Source organism: Anopheles funestus, chromosome 2RL (genome assembly GCF_943734845.2).
Source record: "Anopheles funestus chromosome 2RL, idAnoFuneDA-416_04, whole genome shotgun sequence".
Classification (NCBI taxonomy): Eukaryota; Metazoa; Arthropoda; class Insecta; order Diptera; family Culicidae; genus Anopheles; species Anopheles funestus.
This window is the reverse complement of record NC_064598.1, coordinates 2,071,761-2,098,198: the sequence shown is the minus strand read 5'-3', so window position 1 is coordinate 2,098,198 and position 26,438 is coordinate 2,071,761. Positions and strand designations below refer to the sequence as shown.

Genomic DNA, 26,438 nt, shown 5'->3' with positions numbered 1-26,438 from the left:
AATCTTCCCGTGGGCCATTGGCATACATCCAACTTCCCCGTGCTCTCGTGACAAAACAAAAATAAAACGTATTCTTAACAATAAAAAACCCAATACTCTAAATAAAGTCACTCGAACGAACTCTCGTGCACATGCTCCACTGTAAACAGGAAAAGCAACGCTCGCGATGCATCCAATGCACTGGCATTCAACGTGCAAAAGAAAAAGATACAAAGCGAACTGATCCCCTCTCTCTCATGCACAGTCACAGTCGAGGAGAAGCGTTCGCACACTTTTTATCTAGCGAAATGGCACTTACAACACTGGTTGGTGCTCTCTTCTGTCTAGGGTTCTCCTCAAACGGCTAGAAAACTATCCCTTCGTTCCCTTCCCTTCAGTCACCCTTCGTCCCCGTCGCACCGTAGCCGTACTCTCAACTCTGTGCAGCATGAGTTTTCCCAGCTACTAGATCGATTTTTCCACCACCGTTAGTTGCCACACGTTGAATAAGGGGTAGAAAATGTTGCGCTACAACCGTTACTATGGTAGCAGTTGTGAGATAAACTTTCCACCACTTGCTAGCAGGGTGGAATGGGGTGCTGAATAAAGCTTTGTGCCTGAGTGACGACGTGAACCGGGCGTCGTCTAGCCGACCAGAATAGTTTCATAGATAAAAATTCGTACCAGGAACTCATGCACTTTAGCAGGCCTCTGTCTGACAACGATTGCCAACAGTACCAACTTTCCCACTACCGTCCCACCTCAGTAAACTACCCTTGACTACCCTCACCGTTTCCCCCGTCAAGAGAGAGAGCTTAATCCCCACCAGAGTGGAGGGCCGGCACTATGCAGCGCTTGTGCATCGGTGCATCGTCGACGCAACTCGCACGCTGCTGCTACGGCCGACTAGTTGGCCTTGGGTTCGAGCAAACTGCAACGTGCAGCGTGATGTGGAAGTGGAAGCTCTGTGTACTGCACTTACATCCATTGTGATGCACTGTGTGTGTACCAACACAAATGTCGCTTGAAAAACGTTCCATTGCCGGTGCGCAATGGAAGGTGGACGGTACAGATGCAATTTACACTAAGTTTATTTCATTTACTAAAAGAAACTCCGCTATTCCAAGGTAAAGAAAGGGTTCAAATCTTTGTTTTCAGAACGAAATTTTTCCCCATTTCTCTTTTACCCGGTGTGCCGTTGCGCAATGAAGAAACTTTCACTTTCTTACAGCTCATGCGAAATACGCATGAAAAGAACACCCCATCCCAACCCTCTTCCCAGCGAACAATCAACAAGCGAAACAGGTTTTTTTTGGTTTGTTTTTGCGGTACAAAACAAAACACCACAAACAACAATTTGTTTATTACCCATCGGGAGGGGAATGTTTTCGATTTTTTTAAAACAACTTCGCCTTCTTGCCGAGGTAGCAATCGTACACGGCGTATGCCGTATCGCACGGATTCGTACGTCGCAGATCGCACTGACTCACGTAATCCTTCGCCTTGTCCGCGTCCATCAGCTTGGTGAGAAACACCTCCAGCTTGTCCTTCAGCACGACACCCGTCTCATCCATCAGGCGCAGCTTTTGGAAGAAACATTGCACAAAGCACTGGAAACAAGAACGATAGAGATGAAGAGGGAAAGGGCTTAGAGGGGGGAGGGGAGGGAAGCGAAGATGCTAATGTGTGAACAATGGGACTGTGCGACTGTGTCACCTTCGTTGCTTGGTCCGGATCTTTGATGGATTCGCCAGCGGACAGCTTCTTCGCCGACGACTCCGTAATGCCACTGGATTCGATGCAGTGCAACTTGTAGCCCTTCACTTCCGGCAGTTCGGTCAGCTCCTTTTGGGCCACGGTGAGCTGCTACGATAGGCGAAGGGGGAAACAAAAAAGACAAGCAAAAGCCCCAAATCAATCAATCCATCGTACCGCGCTGTTCAAACAAGTTCCTTGACCAACTTTACCCCAGCGAAGGTCAGGATGGCAAATGCGATTAACACTCTCGCTGCCATATTGTAGCTGCTTGTCGTGCGAATGTGCGAACCGATACGGCCGAGATTTGAACAACAACTAGCGACGATTAATCTCCCGCTGGTGAATCTTATATTCACAGGGTGATGATGATGATGATTGCCCTATTCCCATGGAGCGATGGAGAACTTGTTGCTCATTAAAAATTCTATTCCACTGCTCCAAAGGGCATGTTGCGAGTAATTATCGCTGCTGATCAATCAATTCCCATCTACCGGGGGGGGTTGATCTCACGATAGAATTAATATCGGCAAGCGTGTGAGCAAAGCTCTATTGACTTCCCTTTTTTTGATGCGCCCTCTTGGTGATGCAACTGCAACTGCATTTTACGAAGAGCCTTTTAAAAACACACATCCAACATCCGAACAAACGGACAAACCCAAAACATACGAAGAGATGCAGCACAACCATCATCATCTTCCTCATCATCATCATCATTGAGTTCTCTTCTCATCCGTCTGTTCCTTTTTCCCCGTCGTGCTTCACTTCCTAAATTCGTCGCATTCTGCATTCGGTTCAAAATTTTCGGCCATTCGTGTGTGTGCACCCGGGAATCCTCCGTTCGCTCCTGGGACGCTGGTAGAAACAGTATTTCGAATAAATTATCGAAAAAATCACACGCGCGCGCCAAAACGGAGAGCCGGAACCTGTTCTATATCCTGCTGGATGGTGCGCTGTCTGGCTGTCTGTCTGTCTCTCATTGCTCTCCTTCCTGTGCATCGCATTTGCAATCGCGCCTGTTTCGAAAGTGAGTGTGGCCCAACACCGAAGAACCCGAGACAGGGCGAGTGAAATTGTGAAATGCAAATGTGAAATTTTGAACGGGAATGGGGTGTGTGTGTGAGACAAACCCGGTACACCGAGTTGTATTATCCTTTGCGCAGCCTCGCCGGCTCAGTTAAATCACAAAAAGGGAAGGGAAAACCACATCCTGCCAGATTCACCAAAAAAAAACCGGTCCTCCACCGGCGGTCGTCGTCAACGGGGGAAAAAGGAACCAAAAAAAAGAACAGTTTTTTCCATCGATCGATTTATCTCGCACTCTCGGGCGTGTTTGCGCACTCCGTGTTGTCCTCCGAGAAATCCGCCATGATAGGGCACCGGTTTAATATGCCTCCTGCCAGTCCTTCACTCCTGGCCGAATCGTTGCGGATCGATAAAAAATTTCCCACACTCGAAATTCCGAGATCTTTGCCCTCGCTCTCTCTCGCTCACTCTCTCAGGCTCACTCTCTTTCACGCTTTTTATGCTTCACACCGGGAAGGGATGATGTCGTTCGATCCGCAGCCAGCACACCCTTCCCCAGGCCCTAGTCCTCTAAGGGTGCACTTTCTGCGCCGATTGTAAAGGAAAAAAGCGATCGATTGAGAGACATATGTTGTTGAACACTCTTTCCCTTTGGTGCCTTTTTGGTGTGGAATGGTTTTAAGTGGTTTTCTTTGCACCGAGTTTCGAGTATAAACACCTACATGTTGGCATGAGTCCATATTATACACACAGTCACTCTCTTTTTGACAATGACCTACCCTTCGCCATTATTCATTGCACCCGTCGTCAGCAGCTCGATCGAGCCCGCGCTTGGACGTGGCCACAACATCAAAATCGGTACGGTTTATGATGGTTTTTTTTTTTGGTACAACGCCGGTACGCGTTGGAGTCATAAAAATGGGTAGTAAACTTTTATGAAAACCCATATAAACCGTTCCAACTCGTCGACTGTTCCGACACCCTACGGCCGCCGCTAGGCGAAGGTGGATGGTGGCTCACATTTCGGTGACGTTTCTTCAGGGTATTCGTGTGTGAGAGCATTTATATACATTTTTATTACAACTGTTCATCTAAAAACACCCCAAAAAACGTTATGTTACCTACGAGGAAGCATCTTCCTCTAGTACTTTTATCGTCGATTAATGGTCTTTTGCGACCATGTCGACGGGGCGGAACCCATTTGCCGGTTAAAACCACGTGCCTGGTATCAGAACAGCTGTTTGCTGGTACCTGGTTCCCGCGCGCGCAAAAAAACAAAGCCTGCACTCGTTACGAAAACTAGTTTCAACCTTCGCCTTTCGTGTCGTGGCTGGCTGCATTTGGCATCGCTAGACGACTGGTTGCGACCGGGCTAGTTCCTGCCATGGTGCATCCGAATGTGAAGACGATCGCCCCACCATCGCATGCTTGCTTAGCAGCGAAACTATCGAGCAGAGCAGAAAATGGCACCACTCACGGGCATCGGGTTCCAGGTGGAAACTACCAACACTCCTGGGTGCCCGCCCGGAAGCTTTCGAACGGTTTTCTGCAAGTTTCTGCAGTTTTTCACCAGCAAAAACCGACCGTGTTTGTGTGTCCTAGACCACAGCCAGCCGGCGTGAGAGCTTTCGGTCCATGCCGAGCCCCGTTGGTTGATGGAAAAACGCGCGCCCTAGTTCAAACGCAAACCCCGTGGCAAACAGATTCGTTTCGGTATACGTAGAAACCGCGCCTATACCCTCCCGGGGTTGCGTTTTTTGAGAAAAGCGCAAACGAAAAACATAACGTAACGACCAGATGCGAGAGTTGTTTATTTCAGCTGCACATTTTCTGAAATTGTAACAAGAGAGCAGGAAACATCGGATGAGGCACAACACATCCGAGAGGATGCCCGCCGATACGCCTCGTCGAACATCCATTGCTGCCAGCTGCCGCGGTTCGGATCTGGTTCACGCGCATGAGACGCACAAACACAGCCATGTGTATGTACATATATCCGCACACACCCGGTTCTTCTGTTCGGCGCTCATCTCTTGTGCGCATCCATGCTGTTCGTTCTGTTGTGCCTGTGCCGTCTTGTTCTTGTAGCCGTTCTTCGGCACAATGTTCTGGGTACCTCTTCACACGACTCGCGATGCGCTTTAAACGTTCTCGGTCCGTTTATGTTGCCCGTCGGTTTCCCCTTTTCGAGGTTGCTGGTTAACCGCGAACCGGTTAGAAAGATGTGCGGGGTTCGATGTCTTCGTCTTCGGACATCTTTCTTTCTCGGCAGGGGGAAAACGAACGACACGGCTAGAAGGAGTTCGAGAAGCATTTATGCTCCGAACCGAGAGCCTCTCCAGTTCTTTGTGTGCCTACCCGCTATGTGTGTTCTAGGCTAGAAAAAAGAGCCCAACGAGCGTAAGCTTCTTCAGCTGCGAAAAGCCACGAAAGCCTTTCGCAAGCGCACCACATACAGCCCGAAGAGCTTTTGTAGACTTATGCCATCGAGGTGCTGAAGCCATCAAGTCTACACAACAGCAGCAGCAGCAGCAGCACAAGCGAGAAGCACTGACGGCTCTGTTTTGTGCTGCTTCGCTTCCCGCGGTGGTGGAATTTCAATTTCCGGTATTTCAACAAAAATTTTATCCATTCTACCAGGGTCACATGGGCCGGCGTAGGCCGCTCCCACCAGCAAGCTAAGCATGCCCGGAAACGAAAACATGCGGTATATATGCTGTACCGAGCGCAACGCACCAACGCCCGCCAACGAGTACGCCGCGAAACGTGAGTAATGGCGCCGCGAGGGCGAAGAAACTGGCGTACTGGCGTTTGCGGTCTTGTTTGCGCTTCAGCGAGGAAGCGAACGAACGAGCGAGCCTCATGGGAGCTACAGAACGTGCGATAATGTAATACGAACATGTGTGCTCCATGCTCTGGCCGACGGCGTAACGCAAATGCAGTGCAATTTGAGATCAAAATTCGTGCAATAAGAAATAAAAAGAGTTTTCGTTCTACCAAAACCGATCAATCGATAAGTTTGTTCCGAGGTGCATTGATGCTCTTTCGAACCGCAAAACCCTTCGGTCAGTTCGTGTCGGTGCTTTCAAAATGCACCTTCTCGCTCACCTTCCCACAACCGAACGAGAGGCGTTACGCACCAACGCTTCCGCACTCTGACGCCGACGCCGTTGCGCAAAGTTCCACGTGTCGCCACTTGTTCGCTCTTTCGTGCGCGCTGTCTCTGTTCACCTGACGCAACTGCCCACGGTCGGGCCCGAACACCCGAAAATGCCACCTTCCGAAACCCTACGCTCCTGTGATATTGGATAAAATTTTTGAAGAAAATGTAGAAAACTGAAACTGAGATAATGAGATTCTGCCCGGCACCCCCGAAAGGTGCACATGCTCCAATGCACCATCATACGACACTCGGTTGCATTTCCTGGTTGCACCACGCTCCCCGAGGGAGGTGGAGCAGGCAAGAAGATGTCCAAAATTTTAGTACCTCGACGACATTGATGTTACCCAAAATTACGAACTTTTTGGCAAAGTGGCAAAACCCCCACTACCAAAAACCCCAACCGTGCGGGCGCATCGCCGAACACCGAAGTGACAGGCGTGACAACACCATCTAGCGACGATGCTCCCCAGTTGGTTGGGGCCGGAGCTCGCGAGATTTCGTAAATCCCCCGGTAGCAGAACAGCAGGTTGATGTGGAGGAATGTCTTCAACCCTTGTCGGGGTGACCACAGACGCGACCACGCGCCCGGCCGGTGGGCCCGGCCGGTTTTGTTTATTCAATCGTGCACCTTCCCCTACGATTGTCGACGGTTTGCTCTCCGTGGTGCTGCGAACTGGTTTTCATTTTTCGACCCGATCCGTTAGCAGTATAGTATGCGAAGCGATAGGTGAACTTCGGGTTTTTGTGTGCCTTACAATCCCCCGCGAGCATTGCAGTAAGTTTTTCCTTGTATCATGAGGGCTGTCGATAAATATGGCACTAATAAAGATTCAATTAAGGGCTGTATAGCAAAAGGCTAAAAAGGTCCATTATCATCACGAAAATAACTACACTAGACCGTTGAAGCATAAGTTAAAAGAGCATATTTTCACTACGGGTTCTTTTTAATTAATTGAACAATTCTTCAATTTCTTCAGCATCGGTTATTTCAATTTTCACAGGAATATATAAATATATTTAATATAAATATAATTATAATGGAAAAGAATCTCAAAACATATTAAAATGTTGAATGTGTTACTGATATTGCTGTTCGAACGCCGTCGTTTGAAAGGCGGAAGAGCCTAACAGTTAATCAGGAGACAGTAACGGTAGATTAGCTACAAATCCTAGTGGGTTAGTTGGCCACTTGATGTCTTCGCCACATATAAATAGCTAAATGGTGCAATCGAATCGCACCATTGCTGTCTCGGTTGTGTTGCACATCGGCGCATCGTATTTCTGGTCACGATGAACTTAAATCTTTGGTGCGTTTTTACTTTCGCCCTGAGCCCCGTACTTAGCGCAACAGGTAAGTGAGCAGCAACGCGTACAAATCCGACACGATTGCAATCAACATCCCCCCAATCAGTCAACAGGATTATTGGTGGAGAGGAAGCGGAACCACACGAGTTGCCTTATCAGGTTTCACTGCAGTGGAATTACAATAATAGCGCGATCGCACCGATGCACTTCTGCGGTGGTGCCCTGCTAACCAAGGATTGGGCCCTAACGGCAGCACACTGTAAAACTTCTTATACGCCAGATGGATTTACGGAGGTAGTGGCCGGTGCACACAACATCCTGGACGCAGAGGAAGATAACCAGCGCAGAAAGATCGAACGTATGATCACGCACGATCAGTACTGTGGGACAATCTGTCCGTACGATATTGCACTGATTCGTGTTGCAGTGCCATTTGTGCTGGGAGATCACGTAAAACCGATCCGCTTGCCGGCGATGAATGAATCATTCCGCGGAAGTGCTCTGGTTAGTGGATGGGGAGCTGTAACACCGGCACTGGTTCCGGAATATCCGGACACACTGAGAGTAAGTAGTACAGATGTTTCGATACACGAAAACGGACCTCCATGTTGCTTTTTCCCGCCCTCAGAAAGTAGTACTGCCGCTCGTGGAGTACGACGATTGTCGACAGCTGTGGTACGATGTGAGTCATCTAGCAGAAACCAACCTGTGTGCTGGGCCCGAGGATGGTTCCAAAGCATCCTGCTCGGCCGACTCCGGCGGACCGTTAGTCACAACGAACGGAACGCGTATCAGCGAAGAACCTGTTCTGATTGGGCTAGTTTCTTGGGGACCTTTCCCGTGTGCGTCTCCCTGGCGACCGAACATCTTCACCGGTGTCGCCTACTTTGTCGACTGGATTGAGCAACACGTTGAAGAGGGTTGAAGAGGTGAATAAGGTCAATAAAGCAGCCGATACACAGCGATGATTTTCGATCATTACTATCCGGACCACATGATTCTGGTCAGCAGGTATCTGTGAGTTGCCTATTCTAACCCTATTCTTGCCCTTTTGTTTAAGAAAGATAATATCTTCGTCGGACCGGTTTTGATTACCGGTTTTTTTTTGTTGTTGCGTGGGGAGCGATGGTTGTGCGCGCAGTCGCGTTACTGATGGCGCGAAACAGCGAACCTTGCTCACTTACATGCGATCCGGGTTGGTTTTGTGAAATTTTTCGTACTTCTTCAATTCGATCCCATTCGATTCCGAAAAACGAACGTTCATGCACTCATCACGAGTGCTGGTCGAACGCGACGCCCATCGAACGCAGTAACCCTGGCGAATTCTGGTTAAGGCCATCGTGGACCTAGCGGGCCTGGCGGACCTTTTTCTCCAAAAACTATTGTCTCGTTGGGGTAGCGCTACCAGGGCAGTAGGACGCTCTCAGCTGCCTGTGGAGGTGGTAGCAAGTAGCGTTCCGCCGGTCCGCTTCTTGCAAGACGCCGCCAGAGCGCAACAACAGTGCGATGACGATGTGCGTTCTTTTATTGCAGCGAAACGCAACCAGGAGTCGTGGAAGCTAGACGATGCACGAATCGGGCAAGGAGAAGAAAAAGAGCGAGAAAACGATAGTGAAAGCAGAGTCCGTCCCCCTTCCACGATCGGTATTACGGGCGAGTCGAATCCGGCCGATCGAGTCGAAACCCGGTCGAAAAAGAACGAATCTTCGCACAACAGCGCAGAACCTGGAGAAGGTTACCTCAACGTGATGTGCTTTGCCGCCGGTATTGGCAGTTTGCCGGGACGGAAAGGCGCAACGGTGCTGCTGCACTGTCGGTCCGAAGAAAGAGTGCCAGCAGTTCGGAATCGGATACGGCCGAGTCCCGGTTCTGCTGGCAACTCCGAAGGGGATGGACCCATTTTTCCAGCAAAAATATGAACCGAAGTAACAGGGTTCTAGAGTACGGAGGAGGCGAACGTCCGCGCAATAGTGGCTGCTTCTAATTCTAACTCTTTTGTGGCTCACAATGGGAAAAACATATTACATTAATTGTGGAGTTTCAGTCATTTATTTTCTAATCTGAATAAAACAATTACTGATTAAATTATTTTTTTTTGACATTAAGTCGAACAACTACGGCGCTTTAAATAAAATGGACAATCCCTTACTCTTCATTTCGTTTCGATCAATTCACACCTTTATTCTAACGCTAGTTTATGTCCAATCGGCAACGGTAATGAGACTCAGTGTGACTGAAAAACTTGCCGTACGAGGGTGGTGATTCGACCAAAAACGTGGCAAAGCAAATCTCTCCACGTTCTGACGCCCTAGTCTAATTCTATCATAATTTGCATACAAATGTTGCCGGGAGGCGCATGAGCGCGCAGAGCAAACAACAAACTCACCGACTGATGACGTCAATCGCGCAGGAAACAACGATGATGATGACGCACTGTGGTGAGTACAATCTCTACAAAAACACACAGTCGGCAGCTGTTCGATGGAGTAGTACCTCCATTTTTGCCTGGTGGCCGCGTAGGACGATTTCAAAATTGAACATGTGGTTCACGAACGCGCGCAACAAACGAAGGCTGCAACTTTGTTGCGTTCGTTGTTACACCCGTGTTTGGCTCTCGCATCTTCCGCTCGTTTCAATCTACCACTAAATCGAAATGGCCACCCATCCACGTTCGAACGACGTCGTCATTCATCGAGGTTGCACTCGCGTCTCCAAGATGCTCGGTGCACGTTCGATGTAAAGACAAATCGCACTTCTTCGCACTGCGACATCGGTACCAAGATTGCATACTAGCGATGCAACAGAACGGCCACCAACGGTGCGTTATTGCAATTCGCGCGAAAAGCAGCGTGCGAAGCGAGAGACCAACAGCGGGAATCAATTAGCAAGGGAGCATTTGTCGATACAACAAACAAAAAAAAAAAGAAAGGCAAAAACAATTGCATTATCATTAATGTCAATGTTATTTTCCTGTTGTCCCATGCGCATAACGGCGATATTAACATTATTACCAGGCACTGTGGTGTGGCACGATACGACACTTGCATTCGGGCGTGGTACTTCGTAATCAAAAATTCGCCATGCGCCTGCGTCCCTAATGAGCTGTGTTGAATAAATGTTTCCGAGCCAGGTCATCATCGAATCACATTAATGATATTGTGGCGAAAAGATATTTTTTGCTGCACCCAAAAAACCCCGGAAATTTCATCGAAAATTGTATCTCCATGCATGTAAAAAAATATTTTCTAATTTTTGTTAGTTTATCGAAAATATTCTTCAAATCTCGAGTACCTATAATAAATAAAATGGTTATGTTAATTTATTGTCGTCGAAAAACGTCCCTCGCATTCGGTGGAGTGTGAACAGTACAAATTACCATAGCAACACTCTGGTACAGCGGTTGTAACGTTCAAATCAAAAACCCTTCCCCTAGCAATCACGTTGCGCGTGTAATCGAGCAACTCGTTCATTGTTCGTACGCACTCACAGCAACAAAAACACATACACACAGCATGCCTATGTACGCCGCACAACCGCAACGAGCAGAGTTGATTGCCCTCTTGACTGAATGCGCCCTGCTCTGCGCATGTCTCCCTGGTACAGATTCATCCAAGGACATTGCCATGTCATTGACGGCGTGTGCGCGCACGGCCACGACCGCAGTCAGTAGTGTGTAGTGGCGAATCTTGCTACACTGCCTGCTACCCTGGCATTTGTCTAAAAAAGGTAGGAACAAGAAAACGAAAGTGAAATAAACCGTCGCCACCAACAGCACCAACAACGGTGGTAACCGCGGCACAACGCAACAACGCAAGACCCTGACATCGAACCGGGCTACAAACAAAATGAGGCCACGACCATGGATTTCACTCGGCCGCCATCGAACGCGTGACACTGAACTTGACGCGTAACCATGGCGACCGCCAGTGTACAGCCATGCGCACTACCCTGAACGCTGTCCACCATACTGCCTGAGCTCCGGGTGGTAACTTCGGCATGACGTGATGAAAACGTGACAGCGCCATCGCAGTCGCCGTCTTCGATAACCGAACCGACCACGAACGTTCAGCAAATGAAACGAACTGAGCAAACAGCCCTGCGGAATGCATGCGCCCCGGGTACAAACCTGTGAAATTTACGCGCGAAACTCATCCCGAGCCGTGGCGAGTGAAACTCGTCGTGATTCGCCATCGCCATCGCATCGGCCATCGTGCACTGGTTACCTCTCGTTGGTCGCTTGGTACCAGTCGAAGCAGCCTGCTTACAAACACATGTACACACAATGGCAGGGGTGAGCAACTCACTGAACTAAGCCCCGCCCATACAATTTTGGTTTGCTTATTGATGGCGGGAATTTTGCGCGATGCGATCTAAACTTATTATTTTAATAAAAGTTTCTAGAAATTCATTTGCAGCATAATTTATAATAAATGTATTATAAATAACCCGATGGTGTGATAAAACTTATCGTAGTTTACATTTTAGCAATAATGATTAGCAATAAATAAAAACATTTCGTCAACTAAAAAAAACTGTTCATGCGCAATTATACAACCATCATGGTTGATGAACTAATTCACATTTTAGTCAACAATAAAGCTTGTGTTAATTACACACAGTCAGCACAGGTTGCGCTTCCCTGAGTAAAAATAATGATGATGCACTTTGGCGCGATGCATCTTGGCGTTGAGGCTCCCTTTAACGATGCTTCTCAATTGCATTCTTACTTATTATTTCGAACTACATTCTCCATCGTTCGCCTTTAGCCAGCGGCCCTTGGCCGTTACGCGAAGGGCGACTGCTTCGAACGAGCCCTTTTGTTTCATCCGTATGAAATGCAACGCGAAGGGTGAAACCCACGCCAATTGCATCTTTATCGCGTGCGCGTATTATGAAACCGCTGCGACCACAGGAGTCGCAACGCCACTATGCACCAATGCGACTCAGGAGGTAGTGTGCAAGTGCACTATTATCACACACACGCACAACAACTATAGCGCGGTTGTAACAACTGGCCCCGGTTGGTTGTGTGGTGGAAGGGTTGTTCTAATAGGAAGCGATCCCTTAAACGAACCGTTAAACTAGTTTCCTATAGCAGCCCTTCACCGTGGGTGGTTTGTGCAACCGCGAGAATATTATGTTTCGGCAACATTTCTACCAAGAGATCAGGCGATCGTGGCGGTACATTTGTACTAGCTAAGAACTAAAGTCCGATGTGCATTGCAAGAGGAGAAGCAATTTTTTGTTGAAAGTGCAGTGCAGTGCAGTGCAGTGGTGCAGATACAGTACCACCTACCACAGACGAGTGGGAATGAAGACACGATCATTTTCCGTTTCATTCGCACACGATCTGTTCAACGCAACGAATGCACTTTAAGCTACCTACCCACTGATACGATGGCAAAGAAAGATAATTGCGTCTGAAACCAGTTGGAGACTTGTATTAATATTACGCTGTAATCGTCAGCCATCTCGACAGGCAGTCGTGGCCGAGCGGTTAAGGCGTCTGACTAGAAATCAGATTCCCTCTGGGAGCGTAGGTTCGAATCCTACCGACTGCGGGGCGAGAGCCTTTTTTTCTTTTTGTTTTGTGAACAACCGTGATGAAACTTTTATTACTTTTTGGAACTTTTTATTGCCTTCTTTCGAAAGACCTGACATAAATTTGGTTAGATGAACAATAACAATAAACAAGCTTAGTTAAAGTATACATACATTTTTGAATTCATACAAACAAATCATTTCGCTATATGGAGTGGCAAACTCCAGTCAATACCAAAAAATGGGGTACCTACGAACAATCTTAAACCATTCGATGGGGCTCTCGGTAAAAATAAACTTCGACATTTTCTGTTTCTTTTTTTCCGAGTTGTCAGAAAGTGAAGACTGGAACTAACTTTTGTCGCGCACTCATCGCCTTTAGCTTTGCGTTGCGGCATCTACGAAACAAAACAAAATGTCTCGTAACATCTATCCACGAAAGTACCAGGAACGGAGGAGTTTGTTCATTTCTCGGAGGTAACCATTCGAGCGGCCATTGCAGTGAACGGGGACAGAAGAATACATAAATTAATCGGTACAAATTGGAGCGAAAATACCCATTGACGAAAGTGATCATGATGATGGCGGTAACAGCCATTGCGTTAATGATCATTGCAAAATAAAACTAGCGTGGCGCCATCATTTTGAAGCCTGGTTAGCGAACTCGTCAGAGCCGGATGCCGCGTGTTTTCACCGTTCTCGGGGGGATGCAAATTTTGTGCAACTGTCGAAACGCGAGAAAGAAAATGATTGAACAGAACAGCGTATCAGCACAGCGAGCAGGACGCATCAACGCACGAGCTGGGGTGGAGGATGCAACTCTCGGTACCCGGCGCAATGTGCTAGCCCTTCACATGATTTTCTCATCTTGACTGTCGGTTGCGGGTGTGGTGTGTTTCAATACTTCTTTCGTACTGTTTCTCAAAACTCTATCGTGACGAACTCGTTCGAATCGACTGCCCTCGTGACTCCAGAGAAAATGACAAAAAATATCCGGCTATCAGATTAACGAGGAGGTAGCTACTAGGCTTTGCCGTAGCGCGAGAGGTAGCGTCGTATCAAGCCGCAGTGCTGTAGCATTGAACATGACTCGATCCGTTTGACACTCACATTCGCTTCGATTTCAATACTTGTATATGCCCCCTTTTGGTGTGGCGCGATACCAGCTACGCTGGTAGAATGCATCCGACTAGCGCACGATGCTGCGCTCCTGGTGTTGGCATATCGAGTTTAGTGGTGGTCATCGAAAGCGAACTTTCGCCATCTGCCAATCAGCGCCAAGAGACCGCGCCCGACCATGCCTGGGGGGCGATAAGTTCGCACCCCAACCGCGTGGCTGCAGCCGTTATTGTGCTACGCTGGGGAAACTGCGAACGCCATCGCATGAAGATGATCTCCCCACATACGTACGGTGTAGTATAGTTGCGATTCGGGCCTCCCCCCACGTTGGGGAACGGCGAAAAGAATCCGGACATCTTCGGGGCTCAAAGCCGGCAACGACATCCACAACAATGCTCTACTTTTGCCAGGCGATCAGCCGCCGAGGAGGTGACGCACTCGATCGGATCGACTGAAATTATTCGTCGGTTTCGCTTTCTCCTTCGTTGCCATGGGTACGCGCGCGCCGTGCGCACGTTTCATTCGTGTCGGTGGCGGCATTCGATTAGCTTTCGCTTCGGTGGCTCGCTCGCTCGCGGTTGGAGCCCTTCGGTTTGGAGCTTTGGGAGCTTCGGAGCCCAAAATGTTCCGGATGGCATGTTTTTCGGATACCGAGCAGGTCACACACAGTTGAGTCGGTTTAATGCAGGGCTTTTTTTGGGGGGCGTGCGGGAACCATCGACTTACCGGCAAGCTGCAGAAACGATAAAGCTTCCACCGGAAGGGCTTGCCTTTCGGGTTTTGTACGGGGAAGATGCTATCTGCCGAAGGGAATTCCCTCGTGCCACTGTCTTGTGTGAGACGGTTTTATGGCTTTTGTGTTTGAGTCGAGTGGTAAGCTTTAGAATCGATTATCCATTCGAGAATTCCACTACCCAAAAAGGACTGTTTGCCCTTCGCAACGGAGTTAGACTAGCATCCATTTAGATTTAACCATCGGAAGGCGTTTGGATGCCACTCGAAAAAAAAGCTACCCGGAAATGGTAGATAATGAAAAATCGATGTCACTTATCCAACGAAACCGTTCTCCCCCACCGAGAAAGCTCGCTCTGTTGCTTCGAAACACATTTCGCTGCACAATTCGAAAGGGCAATGCAACACTTGTGCGAAGTTTAAAAATAATCACGAAAATAGTTGCACGAACTAGGAACCTGGAAGCTTTCCCCGTGGTGCACACTGAGGAATAGAATGAAATTACAATTAAAACTGACACATACCGACCGATTATACTGTTCGCATGCCGATCCAAAAACCAACCAGCAAACGTTCTTCATTCGATTAGTTTTGCGCTCGGAAGGAAAGGTTAAGAATTCTCGGGTACGAATTTTGCACCCGAAATAGTTTCCCTTTGCAGTTTGAAGAACAAACCCGACCTCCCTTGAATACTAGCTTGGTAAGGCTGCTAATCGATATTTGGCTGATTAAAGCCAGGCTTGCAGTTTTTTCCGTGTTTCGTGTGGGAAATGTGCCAAATAAAAGCACCAGCAGAAGCAACGACCTGCATGCAAGAGGACGTGGCGCATCACAACGAACAACGTCTGATGACGATGATGATGATAAACGGTGCCGCATCGGTGCCTATTATATTTAAATTTTTGACTTTATCGCTTGTCGGCCATCTTTTGCAAAGTTTGGCCTGGGATGGTGCCGACGTCATTGAAACGGTGCATCCTATGTGTATCGATCTGAGGTCTTTTTTGTGTTTTGTTGAATGTTCTCCAAAAAAAATTATGCTTATTTGTCTGAGTAGCTTCATTTCGACAGTGGAAAGCGTACAAAATATATTGCAATCTATTGCAGACTCTTGGAAATTGTATGTCGTTTTCGTGAGAAACACCTGTTGCAGCAAATAAGGTCATGGATAAACGAGGATTATAAGATTTTCAAATCGCTGTTTTAAACCGTTGCGGTTACCATTTCAAAAGGGATTTGCATGAGATAGCATCATAGCCCGACTCCGTGCAGTTATTTTAATGCAATAAATATCACCATAATCGGACACTAATGCACTGAGGCCTGAAGCCGAGTGACTACTGCTGCCAAGAGACAGCCCTTTATACCATTTACAATTCTTTACGATGCCCACCTCCTTTAGTCGGGACAGGGAGTTCTTTTCTTCGTTGCTTCATATTCCATGGTCGATCCGTTGGTCGTCGTAGGCCTTCGTAGTGCTTCCATTTGCACCTGAATTATCATATGAAAGCAGCGCGAGTAAGCATAAAGCTCACCTCAGGTTAACAAAGCCCCATTACATATTAAAGCCCCAAACCTCCTTTTGCCAACTGGTGCTAGAACCTCCGTTACGCTACCCCGAAAAGGTGGCAAATGTTGGATTCTGAATCCTTGCCAGGATCTGGCGTCCTTTCCGTCCGCACAAGTGCACATATATAAAGCGTAATAGTGCTGGTTTCTGCCAAGCAAACGAGATAAAGTGCTTGTCTGCTGGTACCGCCGTTTCCTCCCGGACGAGGTGTAGCTGTCGCAGGATACCTGCTATAAAATATGGCATTTCGCACGCCACTGCTTCCCACCTGATTGCGCAATCGGATATGGATTTTTATTATTATTTATATTGGTATTATTTGCCGGTTTTAATGTTTTGCTGTGATGTTGTACCGTGTGGCGGTTTTGCTTGAAGCAGGAAGCCAAAAAACCCCAACCTTTTGGTTCCGCAACCGGTGGATATCGTCGCCGTGGAAAAGTATTGCTCCGGGCACCGGGAAACTCCCTACGGTAGCCATAAAACATCTCGATTCGTATGGAAATGAAGTCGAGTTACATTTTACAGCCATGTAAGGTAACTCCGCGGGAGGACAGATGTCAATTTCGCATTGCGTGTTATATGCATCTTTCGATTTGTTGAGGAACGAAAGTATCACAAATTGAACGGATACACCTCCGAACCCAGGATGATGAAATTTTGAATGCTGATTTCCGATCGATATGATATCATTGCATTTACCAACAGTGTTGCTTGTGTTGGGACAGCATTATTCGCAAGTCGATCCTACACACTTGGAATCAAGGTACTGCAAATAGATGGGAACCACTAACACCTTCCTGTGGTCACGATGGCGATGGCGACGACGACGACGACGACGAATGGCCGATACAGAACTGGACCGGAACCGGAAGAAAGCCATAAAATCGTATATACGCCACCACCATCACCAACATCATCATCATCAACAACGGTAGCACCGGCGGTATCATTGTGACCATTGTGTTCGAGTGCAGGAGCAGGCGACATATTTCCTATTTAGACTTCCCTCCCACGGCAACTGGATCATGTGGAATCAACCGGAACTCATGGTTCCGCTGGCAGGGCATCAACTGGAGCACGCATACACACAAACAGGGCCGGTATTATTGATCGTGTACAGCATTTGCCATAACATTTGCCGCGAATTATGCGGACCGCTAAAGGATTTTTGGGAAAGGAACTCCGAAGGGAGACGAGACGGCATGCCAAATAAAAATAAACCATCGAACGACAAATATAGAAACAAATCGATGGCCGGGCCACAAACCGTCTGCAGCAGTGTGATGTCGGGGGTGTCGGATGTCCAATCTGCAGCTACATTTAAGGGAAAATGGGCATCGATTTCGCATTCAGCCATTCCGGTGAGGGGTTCTGCTTTTGGGTGCGCTCTACTGTTCAGTGGGGATTGGAGTTAATGATGTTCTCGGCAATGGATGGTTTTGGGGGAAGGACCCGGAGGGTCTATTCGCTGGACGTGGATAAATGAAGCTATTCCGCTCGTTTGCTTCCGACTATCGAAGCGAATGAGCTTTAGTGCCGTTGGCGTTCCAAGAGTTACTTGGAGCGGGTACTTCTGTCACTTGACCATGACCATTCTCCTTAGGCACCGTATCTGGTTTGGTGCTTTTTCTTATCCATTCGTCACATCCGATGAAATATTAGCCAAGACAGCGATGAGAAAATAGAAAGCTGTTCCTCACTGACACTGCCGCCAGTGTCAAAGATTACTTTATCGATTGCGAAAAGGAATAGCACGAATGCCTCCCCCCGGACCGGGAACTCTTGGAAGTGCGCAAATAGCCGTACGCCGGTAGGTACATCTTCAACCCACGATTATTGCAGCATCAAAGCGGATGATAAGCTCTGACGTCTTGTCGGTAATGTTTGGTTTATGTGTAAGGTCCAGGTGCTGAGACGAATTGAAATGAAGACGATGAGATCTGGTCGGCAAAATTGTGCTACTGCTCACGGTTCATCATCCGGATATTAAGAGGTGAGATATTTCAGGATAATCAAGGGTGATGATGAGACGGCGTAAAGCCGGCCAAGACATTCCTTTTGATCGTAAATAGCTAATCTTCTATTAACCAAAAGAAAAAAAACTACGTCAACGGCCATTTTACGGCTATATTTCAGATTCGCTGTGTCTGCTCATTTGACATAAAATATGGGAATATTGCGTACGTCCGATAATTTATACAAAAATAATTGGAAGTTGAAAATCCGTCTAGACGATAAGTTTTACGATTATAGATTAAGGTTTCAATTGGTGCTGGTTTTAAAATTTGAAATCTCTCAATAGAATCTCCACGCAAAAGGAAAGCTTTCATTGGACAAGGTGGAAACATTCGCAATTCAAGTCCATTAACCGTGGGCCGGCCGCGTGTCGATATTGCAAAAAAAGTAAGAAACACTGGATAATATACGCGCAACTCATGCAGCGTAAACCAAAACGTGCCCCCGGCCGGGTTCCCGTTATGTGGGCCTGGCAAGGCCAGGTTCGGTTTGCTAATTATTGCTACAAAAGACAAGACCAGCGGACCCGCTCGAACGGGTCGGTAAACGAATCTGCTTTCTAGAGCAGTTAACACCTGTTAATCGAATGAAATTGACCCGTTAAAGGTGCACCTTTTTTTTCGTTTGCTTTCCCCCCTCCAACCCCCGCACTGTCACCGTCAGCACTGTCTCTGGGTCTAATTAACAAGATTCAAACGGTGTTGTGTTTTTTGGCATTTTTGTTTTACCACTCGTGCAGCGCGCGTGTGTGTTCTGCGTTGCGTGACTGTGTAACCAACCGGGACGAATGATTGTTTCAAGTCAACCAAACAAACAAAATGACGAGTTTGGTTATTGCCCTTCAATTTGGACGAAATTGTGATGATATCTGTTCCATTTCCCTACCACCGAACTGCCCGATCGCAGAAAAAGGGGGTTCAGCTGTGTGGAGCGATTAAAGAATTGCAGCGCCGTAAGGTATGCAATCAGCAAACCAACAAACCACTATGAAGAAGCTAAACGCCTTTCTGCGCAATATCGCAACACAATGCTCCTCACACACGATCTCTCTCACGACCCCACGTTTGTTGCTCTCGCGCGCTCTCAAATTAATGCAGAATCATCTTGCCAGCCGGAGCGGGAAGTGAGCAGATTTTCCGACCGACAAATGCCGGAATGTCCTGTCCGCAGGTGAAGTGGAAAATTCGCGCACCATTTCCGAACCACGGTCACGGTAGGTACGAGCAATCGAGCGTTCGGTAAAGCCTCGGTTAACTCCTGCCCTGCGGTGTGCGGTTGGCGAACACAACATCTGTGCCCTCACGCCGTTCTTACCCAAAAACAGCTGTTCGTTTTGACATTTGAGCTGTTTGTGTGAAGTCACCGTAGGCCATCCATCCGTATCCACTCTCTCTCGGGCTGCTACTGCTGCTGCCACTCGCTCTTCACGTTGATTTCGATTTGCCCCAAAAGTGCATGATGATACTTGGCATGGTCCCGCAATGGTGACAAATTGTTAAGCATCATGTCTAATTTGCACTTCGGTCCGATATATACAGCACCAGTGGGGAGTATCCTTTCTTGGACACTTTGACTAACATTGGAAAGGAACTAGAACTATCTCCGTTTGTGGAGTAGGACGTAGCTGAACATTGTTTTAAAGCAATAAATTTCAAACAGTTCGCTTTTCCACAAGTCAATTCTATGTTGCAGAAAAAAAGAGGTTAAACGACTCATGCATGGATCTAAAATTAGCTGTCTACAAATTTGTCTCAAATGACTGGAACCATTTCACGCCACACGCATGCAGCATTTTTTTTTCTTGCAAAAAACCAACATAAATGCTCAATCGTTCGTTCGTTTTCCGTTCAGTTTGCACTCCATCCCTCCCCAAAGATGGTGGCCCGAAGAATGTGGCTTGTATGTATATGGCTTCTCGGATGATTCCCGGTTCAAGTTACGAACTTCCGGACGGTGCAAACATTTCTTTTTGATTTTTTCTTTTCTCTTTTTCTATTTACAAGCGGATTTCCTCGTTTTGGGTTCATGATTGAGGTTTTATTTACTGTTTTTTTGTCGTACTCCTAATGAAGTACGAGTTTCAAATTTACGTATGCTGCTTCTATTACAAACCCTGAGGTCACAGTACGGTAACAGATGGTTATTCAGTCCAAAGAACGAACCAAACAGTGCAAATGTCTTAACAGTTCGTTTGGTGTTAAAATGTTGCTCCCTTTCCCAAAAAAGGAAAACCAAAAACAAAACAATAACGTCCCGTTAGTTAGTTGGCAGCAGCTGTTTGCCCAGTTGTTTGCAATTTTCACAAATTTCGCGAATGTATTAAAAACAAAATCCCCAAAAATAAGTTTGTCTTTTGTCTACTCCGCGTTCCGGTGGCGGTGGTGACATGCAAAATCATTACACGGGATGGAAAACTCAAGCAAACCTCATACAGCACCTCACGGGAACTCAATTAGCGTAACCGGCATGCCTTTCAGCCGGTTTGATTTGATCAGCCCAAAAGATTGGCCCGCGATTGTTTGCGACAGAAAACAGCGAGTAAAGAGACTCTGAGATAGCGGAAGCTAACGGGGAAGAATTCGCAAACCAAAAAAGCAAAAAACCATATCCCACTGGCGCGCGGTGCCTCGGGAAACCTCGGTATAGGAGGTTTCGCTCCAATGGGGTTTTCCTTTCATTTCACCCATCGGGCAATCAAAATAAAACGCGAAGCAGAGGATGATTAAATCTGCCGAATGCGATTGTCACGGTCGAGGTAAACTGTACCAGAAAATGGGAGAAGGAAGAAAGCCAAGGAAAGAAAGGCAATTGTGTGGCAAGCAGCAAGCTTTAATATCGGATTATTTATCTGGAGCAATTAATGCGCTTGTTCGCAAGACTCAAGCACAGGGAACCGGAGGGGGAGTGTCCCACAACCCCGGGGAGGGGGAGGGTGTTATAGATTCAATTTCGTCCGGAAAACCATTCGGATCATTGCCGATGGATTGGTGGAAAAAGCGATCGAATGGTCGCGGGTGTGCCTGTGATCATTCCGCTGGGCTATTTCATTGCCCTCATCGTTCAAACGACTTTCCAAACTTTCTACGGGCCGCAGTGTGTGCAACTGCAGCAAGTGGTAAAAACGGTGTGTTTTGCCTGGTGCCTTTAGCTGATACCAGTTCCGACCTTATCCGGAAAAATTCGGTATGCAGCGTTGGATTGGCGTTCGCGGCCGTGTACCGAGAAGCAACGATTTGAAAATCATTTCTCAAAGTTCAGTCAGACGTTAGACGGCTTATCGGAAAACTAGGTCCTCCAAATCCGGAACCCTCACCAAACCGGAACGGCCCGGTTTTGACACGTGTTAAGTGTGGCGGAAAATAAAACACCCAAAACATTCTCAGTTTGTGTCGTTTGATTTTTTTTTTTGTTGGACGAATTTATAATTCTCGCTTGGCTGTTATCTTAATGTCCGGAGCCCGGCGTGAATCGTGGGAGAAAGAGGCAATTGAAATTATGCCCGCTATCTTAACGTTTTGCGATGGGTTTTTGGCGGATAAAGCGAGAAGCTCATAGCTAACAATGTGATAAAATATGCTCCGAGTGTGAATCCCGCTCGACTTCCACGAATGTTTTCATCTGCACCAAAATTGACCGATATGATTTTTAGCGCCCATTAACATTTGAAAACATTAACGTTTTCGATAGAGAAAGAGAAAAAAACATACAATGAGTGAAAGATTTGGCGATGAAAGTCTGCACTTTTGCTGAGTAATGGCGGAATGCAACCGAAATTGGAAAAGGGGAGCTTTGCTTAGCTTTTTTAACAAATTGACCACCGATCGAAACTGCGCCATGCATTTTTGGTGGTGAAGTTTTCCCACCGCGGAGTGATTCACCGATACAATTACCCGCCCAGTGGAATGGTGTGTGGTTGTGGTGTTTGATTCGATTTAACGAACTCATTATCAGTGCTTATCGGGAGGAAAAGCCGGTACCGAGCGGCGGCATTCGCTCCGTTCGCTTTGCATATTTATTTGGCTTTTTTGCTTTGTTTCGATTCCTTCCGATTGTTCGGCTTTCAAATCGGTACCTTTTGCACCATTATCGAGAGATAAATGAGTTTGAACCAGATGTCGGCTTTTCGTTTTTGGCTATTGTGGTCGTTCACTAAATACCAACCGGCATCGAAACGAAGCCTCCCTCCCCCATTAATGGTGTTCCCACGAAGAGGAAGATTGCATTTTCGATTAGGAGACGATTTCATTGATTATTTGTTTCCAATCGATACAGTCTTTGTGTCTTCGTGCGTAGCTCAATATTGAAAGCTTTGCGGTAAAAAATTCGGAATTTTTATATATTTTGTGACGGGAATGAAAATTCATTCTAATTGTGAAAATCCACTATAATACCCTAATACCGCAACATGTCAAAAATTGCCCTAAATACGAACGTTACTTTATGACTCAATCAATATTCAAGAAGTGCTAACACTTGCACAATATACCCGTCATCAAAACCGATCCTTGCTACTAAGGGCCTTCTAAAGATGAAGATTGAAAGATATTTCTCAATTTTTGCTTCAATGGTGTCGGGGGTGATTTTTAAAACCCCGGCAATAAACGATAAAAGACATGCAAAGTAAGCACCACAAAACGGAAGTGCAGACCAGCGAGAGATCGCGTTCGAAGAGTGGCCATACAGGCAGGGTGACATACTGTGTATCGGGAAGAGGTTTATTCTTTTTTTTTTGGTTTTGTTTGCACAATGCAAAAACTATACGCCATAATGACTAAGAGACTTGTGCAGAGAGGACTGTTCGGAGAATCGAAAAGAAGGAATGTGATCGGAAAAACAGATGGAAGCAATGAATGGTTCCAACCATCGCTCTTGGAATGCTCTCGCGTGTTATGCTCTTCGCGTTTTTCCAGTTTCTCATTGTACGAAAATTTCTAATCAAAGACAACATTTGAACGGAATGCATGGAACCGTTTGGACGAGAGACTCAAAAACCTTGAGCATTGATGGCCCAAAGAAGAACCAAGAGAAACAAAACTGCTGTCGACGTCGTCAGTTCGTCATCGCCGAAGAGAAAGCATCCTCCCAAAAAGACCCCACACAAATGAGCATGGGAGCGGTATACGCATCCATGGCGCTTCCAGAAACACCAACACATGGCAACCGGTAGCGCACGAAAATCGAATCGAGGCATGCGCGATCGGGCGTCCCAACACGCCGTAACACCACATCACGGTTCCGGTCCCAGCCGTTTTGCCGTCTGTTCCGGCGCTCTCTTTTGTTGTTTCTTTGCTGCTTTTCCGCTACCGGACGATTTTCTTCCGCTCGCATGACACACGAAATTTTGCGGAGCGCACGAGCCGGAGAATCCGAAGTGCACGAGAAACCCCAAAAGCGGTTACCAGCAGCAGCAGCAGCAGCCAGAAGCGGCCTGTCGTCAGTCGTGTCTGTCATACTGAATTCGTTTTCGCAGCAACGCGCAGGTGACTTGGCTAACACTCAGTAAATGCCGGTCAAATAAAAGTGATCTCTCCAGGGCAAACGGTACAGATTTACACCAAAAACCAAGTAACAAGCAACTTAACAGATTCGAAACAACTTTAAGGAAAAGAAAAGATCAAGCTGACTACAAAACGGAAGTGAAAGGCCATCAGTGTTGGTACGGAAGGATAAAAACGAACCTTGCGAAAATCAGTTGTGATCAGAGTGGGCTGCGAAAGTAAGACCAACCTCCCAAGTGCGAAAAACCCCGTTTGACCCAAGACAGAAGACAGAAGAGAGAGATCAGCCAGAACAGATATAAAAATTGAAAAATCTATTGCAAATCCTTACGACACGAAAAGTCCGGAAAATTGACCCCAAAAGAAAAGACCCTTTCTCCACGTATTAAAGTCCGCAAAAAAGGGGAAAACTGTTCCAGTGTTTCTCATTCGTGCAGTGTTCGTGCGTGTGTGTGTCATCGTCGATTTTCCGTCGTCGGAAAAGGCTCGTCCGAGAGAGAGAGTGAAGGGAGAATACCAAGAAGGCTTTTTCATGTACATTTAGTAGTTATACATACTCACAGCAAACGCGAAGAAAGCAACTGTTACGTTACCATATTCGTTCTACAGCCACAGTCAGAGACAGATTACACATTAGCGTAAAGACAAACCCCCCCAGTAGCAGGCATCCGATGCTATCTTCATTCAAGTCATTGATCGTGTTTTCCCGTGGCAAATAGTCATTTGTACGCTACACCAAAAAACAATCGTTGGACTTTCGAAGCTTTTGCTCTCTCGGCAGTGGCAGGGGTTTGTAACTGATACGAGGAACGAACGTAATGTTAGGATTATTTCAATAAAACAGCTACATAACCTAGGATTAGAGAGCTAAGCTAGCAGGAGGTGAACAAAACGGTGTGAATTGCGGTTGCGTGTTAGAAAAATATCCCCCAAAAAATAGAGCAAAAGATTGCTCGAGGAAAGGCAGTGTTTGCGAAAATAAATCCGACACATCTTCCTGGCTTTGGCAGGATCGATCAAGTAGGTGAGTTGGTGTGAGTGTCATCGTGTTCGTGCTTTCCCTATAGTGCGTTGGTGTGGTTGTGACAGACCGTGGAAAACTTTCGAGCGTAGACGGGAAAATCGTACACGCGCTCTCTCTCTCTCTCCGAGTTTTCCAACCGCGAGCGAGAGCGAGTTGTGAGTATTGAAAGTTTGTTCGACTCCGACCCCGAAAGGATTTCCCTTTCACGCACTGGACTGAAGGGGTGAATAGTGGTTTCGGTTTCCACGAATTCTGAAACAAGGCTAGTGGACTCGACTCGGTGTCACTGTGTTAGTCGTGAGCGATAAAGTGCATAGACAGGACACGCAGTTACGGGTTGTGTTCCCTCTTACCATAGAGAACTGAAATATCCGACCACCACCACCACTAATCTCTACTGTTGGAAAGTATCTAAGTGTCTACTGCCCACGGCTGGAAACAAACCCCAACAGCGCTCCAACAGTTACTGTTCTCAGTTGATAAGGAACCGCAGGCAAATTGGTGGCAAACGAGCAACAAAAAAAACACTTTTCCGTAAGTTACTGCGTACTCTCACCATTCAAGTGACTGACCCGATATCCTGAAAGTGACCTATTGCGAGAAGCTGCGCAAAAAACAGGCTCGTACGATACGCTCGTCGTCTATTGACTGCCTGCCCGCAATAAGCTTCAACTTCTTCGAGTGAACTTCACTGAGTAAAAGGGGGGAAAAACACCGGAAAAGCAAGAGTCAACATGGAGCAGGAGCAGGAGCAGGGTCAGATGGTGCCCATCGCGGTGAATGGGGGGGATGAGCATCAGGGTGGTAGCAGCATCGACATCGGGGCAGGTTCCGATGGACCGCCGAGTATGATTGGTGTCGGTCCGCCGAGTCCGCTTACCGGGTGCTATCTGTTGATCGTCATCGGTGAGCCACACTCGCAGGACCATAAGGATATCATTCTCCAACGGCTAATCAAAGGTAGGTTTTATTCCTATTTCCATTGCAACCATTTCCAAGCTTTGGGGCGAATGTAAAATGGTGGAAGTACGACAACGAATCGTTTGTTTATGACAAACGATTACGTCATGCGACTTTGGCGTGTGTGTGGCACAACGGAAAGTGACCGGAAAAGGGACACACGTTGTCTTATTAGCCATTGTCGGGTCGTAAACCAAAAGGGGGCAGGAGGAAAAAAAAGATAATCCACCATCGTCATTGACGCTGACCGAAAAAAAGCGCCGTTCTACGATCGTTAGCAATTAATTACATCATCCCTAGGCGCGTTTACCATGTTTTCCGTTCCGTTTGTCCTCCTAACAAGGGCACATAAACGGCATTACCGACCTGCGACTCCATTACAAGCATTCGTTAGGCCTATAGTCCGGTACGGCACCGGGGTCTTCTATTATGCCGATTGCTTTGTCGCGGAATGGACGATCCATTTACGTGCCTCCTCACGAGCTTCTCCCCCTTTTTGCCTTTCGGGGCCCCCACTGTCAGGAGGATGTCGTGACGATAAAAGCGTAGACAAATATTAGCTGATGCCGGGTGTCTGGAAACGGTGCCGGCGTATCTTGGTTCAGGAAAACCCCGACTCCGACTGTCCCGGGTTTGGATAAAACCGAAAGTATAATGAAATTTTTCTTCTGGGCCAAGCCCCTCGGAAGGATTTCTTGTAATGGAGCTTAGGTACAAAATGATCAATATTAGCGGTACACCAAAAGAGCA

The 26,438-nt window shown here is 47.2% G+C and overlaps 3 protein-coding genes and 1 non-coding gene across 6 annotated transcripts in view; 3 read left to right on the top strand and 1 right to left on the bottom strand.

The window, feature by feature from the left end:
• Positions 1-1,269: 1,269 nt before the first annotated feature.
• Positions 1,270-2,080, bottom strand: LOC125760724 (general odorant-binding protein 56a-like). 2 transcript variants are annotated; one of them, XM_049421127.1, is made up of 3 exons: positions 1,947-2,080; positions 1,696-1,845; positions 1,270-1,589 (listed from the first exon to the last, which is right to left on the bottom strand). In XM_049421127.1, the coding sequence occupies exons 1-3, from the start codon at positions 1,992-1,994 to the stop codon at positions 1,377-1,379; spliced, it is 411 nt and encodes a 136-aa protein (XP_049277084.1). In that variant the 5' UTR covers positions 1,995-2,080; the 3' UTR covers positions 1,270-1,376. The 2 variants fall into 2 exon arrangements, with proteins under 2 accessions (XP_049277084.1, XP_049277085.1); XM_049421128.1 differs by having other exon boundaries at positions 1,696-1,842.
• A 4,923-nt stretch (positions 2,081-7,003) lies between these two features.
• LOC125760717 (trypsin-1-like) lies at positions 7,004-10,854 on the top strand. Of its 2 annotated transcripts, XR_007418034.1 has the most exons (4): positions 7,004-7,274; positions 7,335-7,792; positions 7,857-8,667; positions 8,762-10,854. XR_007418034.1 is itself a non-coding variant. In XM_049421117.1 (3 exons), the coding sequence occupies exons 1-3, from the start codon at positions 7,214-7,216 to the stop codon at positions 8,151-8,153; spliced, it is 816 nt and encodes a 271-aa protein (XP_049277074.1). In that variant the 5' UTR covers positions 7,004-7,213; the 3' UTR covers positions 8,154-10,854. The 2 variants fall into 2 exon arrangements, 1 of the variants encoding a protein (XP_049277074.1); XM_049421117.1 differs by having other exon boundaries at positions 7,857-10,854.
• Positions 10,855-12,707: 1,853 nt separating this feature from the next.
• Positions 12,708-12,789, top strand: Trnas-aga (transfer RNA serine (anticodon AGA)). Its single transcript has one exon. It is a non-coding gene; the product is annotated as a tRNA-Ser (tRNA).
• A 10,813-nt stretch (positions 12,790-23,602) lies between these two features.
• The window catches only part of LOC125760698 (microtubule-associated protein futsch), a 43,690-nt gene continuing 40,854 nt past the window's right edge, over positions 23,603-26,438 (top strand). The window contains exon 1 of the mRNA XM_049421071.1: positions 23,603-25,688. Within this exon, the coding sequence (XP_049277028.1) occupies positions 25,463-25,688 (226 nt within the window). The 5' untranslated portion in view covers positions 23,603-25,462. The remainder of the gene's footprint in view (positions 25,689-26,438) is intronic.